General features: G+C 35.3%; 1 protein-coding gene across 1 annotated transcript in view; it reads left to right on the forward strand.

Annotated features, from left to right (window-relative positions):
* Positions 1–286: 286 nt before the first annotated feature.
* Positions 287–6,063, forward strand: part of LOC141345734 (HHIP-like protein 1) — a 26,558-nt gene continuing 20,781 nt past the window's right edge. The window contains exon 1 of the mRNA XM_073850629.1: positions 287–782. Coding sequence (XP_073706730.1) covers positions 495–782 — 288 coding nt within the window. The 5' untranslated portion in view covers positions 287–494. The remainder of the gene's footprint in view (positions 783–6,063) is intronic.

The raw sequence follows: 6,063 nt of genomic DNA on the forward strand, positions 1-6,063 counted from the left end.
GTAAAAGATTGGATGTATATGACAATTTTAAATAATCAAAAGTTGGTGAAATGAAAGCTCTAACATGAAAGAAAGGCACACGGGTTCAATCGGGGGAGGAAGGCTGCAGGCATGGGATGCAGGCCAGCCACAAGAAGAAGGAATGCGCCTGCTGAAGAATGAGAGAAAGCGAGGGAAATGCAGAGGAGGAGACAGGGTGGAAAGTGGGAGGGAATAGACAAGCATGTGTGGAAAGCGTGCATGTGTGTGTGGCATGGCTGTGGTTCAGGCTGTTGAATGAGTGGGCCTTGTGTAGCAGTATTCCGGCTGCTTCTCTGCCCTAGAGCCACATGTCAGAGGAGTTTGTGTTTGTGAGTGCGTTCACACGTGTTTGCAGGAGACAGACCTCCAGCCCACCGCAACTAGTCGCTGGAGTAACTGCACACCATTGGTATTTCTTAAACTCAACTCAAGCCACCGCTGAGCGCAGACACGTCTGAACTTTCTCCTGTGCGATGAGAGTAATGACAGTATGGAGAGCTCATTGCTTTCTCTCTCAGAGTTTGTTTCTGGTGGTCTTCCTGATCCCCCAGCAGGGAAATGCCCACCCACAGTGCCTGGACTACAAGCCTCCGTTCCAGCCGCCGGAGCCACTGCACTTCTGCAAGGAGTATGCCAAATTTGGATGCTGTGACTTAGACAGGGATACCCAAATATCCCAGCGCTTCTACCAGATCATGGACTACTTTGATCATACTGGATTCGTGACCTGTGGGACGTACATCCGCACCATTCTTTGCCAGGTGAGTCTCAGGTCAGGCTGTCTTGAGCTAAAACTTTAGCTCAAGACATTTTCCAATGAAATGGACATAGATTGATTAAAAAAAATGGACAGGGTTGTTAAATTTGTTAAAAGTCTATAAAACCTTTACTTTTTACATGTTTGTCTCAATTCCTGATCTTTGTGTTGCTGATGTGTGTTACATTTCCTGTCTTGTGAAGAAGATTCCGCATCATTTACTGAACCTCAAGTTGGTAAGAATGTGCTGATGAGCACAAAAGAAATTATTTTGAAGATTGTTGGCAACCAAACAGCTGACAGAAGCCATTGACTTCTATAATGTGAACAAAGTACTATGGAAGTCAATGGCTACCATCTACTGATGGTTGCCAATATTCTTTAAAATATTTTCTTGTGTGTTTACCAGAAGAAAAAAAAAAAAACTCATACACTGCAAAAAAAGATTTATCTTACTTAGTATTTTTGTCTTGTTTCTAGTCAAAATATCTAAACATTTTTTAATTGAGGATAATTTACTAAATAAGTAAAATACTCTTGTTCTAAGAATATTTTACTTACCCACAGGCAGATAATTTTACTTGTTTTGAGCAAAATTTACTTAATTTAGTTTTTCCCCCCTGGAAACAAGACTAAATATCTATCATTATCTAGTAAATGCATCTCAAGATTTTTTTTTTTTTTTTTTTTTAGATATTTTGACTAGAAAAAAACCAAGTAAGACAAGCCTTTTTTGCAGTGTATAGGTTTGGAACAACTTAAGGGAGAGAAAATGCTAAAATAATTCATTTTTGGGTAAACTGTCCCTTTAACTTTAACACAAGAAATTCTCTGTAGAAATGTACATAAACAAATTTGAACTACTGGATAGAATAGTTAAAAAATATCAAATATTATTAATAAAATATTTAAAAATATTAAAATTTTGTTGTGGTTAATAAATGACAAGATTTTGTGATGCAGACTGTACCTCATTCATTAGTGTTTACAGTAGAGAGGAGGTTACATCATTGCATAAGTTACATCATTTTGTTATGGCTTTGCCTTTAGAAGGCTGGATGACTTTTCAATTTGTTATGAACTATTTTTAGGCATGATGACTTCAGTTTAAATGTTAGATATTACTAGCTATGGTATTTTTTGTGAATTTTACTCTTTAGTCTTAAAGATAAACCCACACATGCTCAACACATAGAAGACATGTTTTCCAAATGATAATCACCTACTTACATCATTGTTGCTTCAAGGCTGCCAGAAATAAATGATAATATTTTACCATATGGTTTTGAGATTGCGGTTGGCCAAGGGAACACCTGATTTATTTGACTACTTAGTGGTGAAGCTGAGCTCAATGATTGCCTTTGTTGGAACATTTATTCCAGATACAGGGAGCAGCTTGTGTTCTCCAACCTGCAGACAAGCAAAATACATACTTCCTCTCTAACAAGCCATAGGATGTATCATGTTCCTGTGGAAAGGTCAGTGCAGGAAAGATATTGGAAAAAGAAAAAAAAGAGAAAGAATACATTGGTTTTGTATATGAATAGTGAAATAGCATTCCAAGAGTGCTTATATTAATTTCAACAGCACTGGAACTTTTCCTGTGTCTGTGTTTGTGCTTTCCAGACTTTTAATTAGATGGAGACAAGTAGCTGTCTTTAAATCATTCGTCATTGAATCATTCACCCATTTAGCATTTAATATGCTAATTTATTTGGGACTGAAATAGGTAACACTCTTTAAGAAATAATCATTGAATTATTTATTCAAAAAATAACATTCTTTCTGGATCAAAACAGGTGACTGTCTGTATAAGTGAGTCATTTCATTGTTCACTCAACTAATTCATTCAAAAATATGCATTCTTTCCAGATCAAAACAGGTGACTGTCTATTTGAGTGAGTCATTGAATTGTTCACTCAACCAATTCATTAAAAAAATATTTATTCTTTCTAGATCTAGACAGGTCACTGTCTATAAAAGTGAGTCATTGAATGGTTCACTCAACCAATTCCTTAAAAAACTTTTATTCTTTCTGGATCTAGACAGGTGATTGTCTATATGAGTGAGTCATTGAACTGTTCACTCAACCAATTCATTAAAAAATATTTATTATTTCTAGATCTAGACAGGTCACTGTCTATAAAAGTGAGTCATTGAATGGTTCACTCAACCAATTCCTTAAAAAACTTTTATTCTTTCTGGATCTAGACAGGTGATTGTCTATATGAGTGAGTCATTGAACTGTTCACTCAACCAATTCATTAAAAAATATTTATTCTTTCTAGATCTAGACAGGTGACTGTCGAGTGAGTTATTTGATTGTTCACTCAACCAATTCATTAAAAATATAATTTTTTTCCCAGATCAAAACAGGTGATTGTCTATATGAGTGAGTCATTGAATTGTTCACTTAACCAATTCCTTAAAAAAATATGTATTCTTTCCGGATCGAGACAGGTGACTGTCTATATGAGGGAGTTGTTGAATTGTTCACTCAACCAAATCCATTAAAAAATATGCATTTTTCTGGATCCAGACAGGTGACTGTGTATATCAGTGAGTCATTGAATTGTTCACTCAACCAATTAATTCAAGAACTCTGATTATTTTAGGAACACACTGTAACTACACTACTGTGTATTGCTTGGAGAACTTGGCAGACCAAAAATAGAAATACTGGAAATATCCAATGTTTTGTTTATTATGAGCACACACTGCAGTTACCTCATCTGCCACATTAAATGACTGGGCTCTTGGGTAGATTCAGTTTGCCTGTCAATGTTTTGAATTGTTAATCAGCTGTAAAAATAAATGAATAATTAAATGAATAAAAAGTAATAATAATAAATTGTTCTGAAAGTGATTTCAGTGATAATGTTTATTGCATTGTTCAACATTGTGGAGTTCCCTATAGAATTCCAATGAACATTAAAAATTAAATATTAAATATTATGTTATAGTTATTACCCTTGTATGATTGTTCAGCATTATTACAGATTTTAAAAGAGAATCACTGAATCATTTACTCAACCTATTCATTCAAAAACACTAATTCGTTACAGATTGCAACAGGTGACTCTTATGAATGAGTCATTGAATCGTTCACTCAGTCGATTTGTGCAACAATTACGATTCATTTAGGAACGTAACGTCACTACTGTGTCTTGCTTGGAGAAGCTGAGAGACCAAAAATAGAAATACTGTAAATATCTTCAAAATAAAATGTAAATTGTATAACATCAATGTCATTCTCAGAATCACACTGCTGGTCTAAATATCAGCTTGGCTGCGATTCAGAGGCTTGCTCATGTTATTGCATTAATAAATAGTACAATTCTGCAAAATAACGATTATGAAATAAGTAATCATATTCTTAGGTATGGTCAAACCTTCGGATGCCCTCTTGACGCCCTCTTGGTTTGTTCTGTGGTTCCTGAGAAACAAAACCGGATCTGGTAGAAGTGTTTGTTTCATGAGGCATTTCCCATTTAAGGGATTAAAATAATGACTCTTTCAACAGGGAAAAGCTGTAAACCCATAATTGCCTAATGAGTGACGGGCACAGACATATAAGCTAATGGGATTTAAGGGCCCACTGGAGTGGAGCAAATGTGTTGATGAGTGAAACCCTGCAGGGACCATCTGTTGAACAAAATCCATGAGGAGTTTGATAACAACAGAGATTGCAATCTCCTACAGAGTCTCATAATTACAGAACCATATAAACAAAATTATACGAGGGACAAAAACAGAAGAACACAATGACTGGAGGTATGGAGGGAAAATATATACAGTACATCAGAAGAAAAGAACATGGAAATTGGTGCTTTTCCCAGCATTGTTTAAAACAAGTAGACACTTGGCATTGTACAAAAAATAATACGTGTTTACTATAATCTCACATGTAAAACTGTAGTTAAAAAATAACTATTTTATTAGACATTTGAGAGTAATATTTTAATATTTTAACCCACGTCTTCAGAAATCATGACCCACGGCCTACAGTGTTTTATTAAGCCTGAAAACTGTGAAATTTCCTTGACATAGACACCCAGTCCAACTCATTTTACCCTTTTCTGTAAGGTTTTTCCTCTAAGCTAACAGGACATTACATAACCGTGTGTTGTTTAGGAAATGCTGGACTCGTTTATACCACACAACCCCCCCAAAGAGGTCTATATTTTGTTTGAACTGCAATCAAACATCATTAGAGACACTTGAAACATTATTCCTCCAGATTTTGGCTAAATTACAGTCCCTGTGATGTGTTACAAGTGAGTTCGCCCATTGATCCAAACCACTTTCAGGTCCATTATTTGTTTAATGTCATTATAGTAATCTCAGATATCTTCCAGTCCCGAGCTGGCAGTATCTTTGCCAAGGCTGGCTCGGTCCTCTGATGGGTGTGGTGTTGTGGTTAAGACATAATGACGGCTTGGTTAGTCCAAAATGTCCATGAGTTACTGTATTTATAGCTCGAACGATCATCACCAGCTGTTGGATTGAGTCCTGGGATCCCGGCTGTAAAGAAGACGTGCAGAATGCCACGTTTGCCAGACTATGAGGAGGAGAGAAGCAGAAAGGCTTACACAGCAAATAGGTTTCAGATGAATTTGTTATTTGAGATTAGCTTAATGTTTATTGATGATAGGAGCAAGTCACTGCTCATGGGTTAATGGCATTACACTTTTTTAATGAATCTATTAGTTTATTAAAACATATTGTACATTAAAAATGCAACTTATACACTATCAAAACAAAGGTTCTTTATTTGTTTGCATGGTTCTATGACAGAGATAGTGTAAATTCTTTTGAGTATTAAAATGTTTTTCACAATATATAATATATAAAATAGTTCTTTTAGGAATAAATTACTGAAAGGTTCTTTGAGGAACCCAAAATGGTTATCTTTATAGCTATTGTCCTTAAAAGAAAATTTTGTCATCATTTCCCTCAAGTTGTTCCAAACCTGTATGAATTTCTTTCGTTGGTTCTTCCATTAAACATAAAAGAATGTTGATAACCAAACAGTTACTGTTGGTAACCGTTTATAGCCATTTCAATAGGAATCATGCAATTGTAAATTTTGTGTGAGGGCAAAATATGTCCCTCACAGACTGTGTAACGGGTTCAAAATGGTAACCCAGTTGAGGTCAATAGTTTAGCAAAAGAGTCTGCAAAATGTTAATTATTTGACTAAAATAAGAGGTATCATACAAAATGCATGTTATTGTTTATTTAGTACTGACCTGTATAAGATATGTCACATAAAATATGTTTAC

Source organism: Garra rufa, chromosome 11, assembly GCF_049309525.1.
Source record: "Garra rufa chromosome 11, GarRuf1.0, whole genome shotgun sequence".
NCBI lineage: Eukaryota > Metazoa > Chordata > Actinopteri > Cypriniformes > Cyprinidae > Garra > Garra rufa.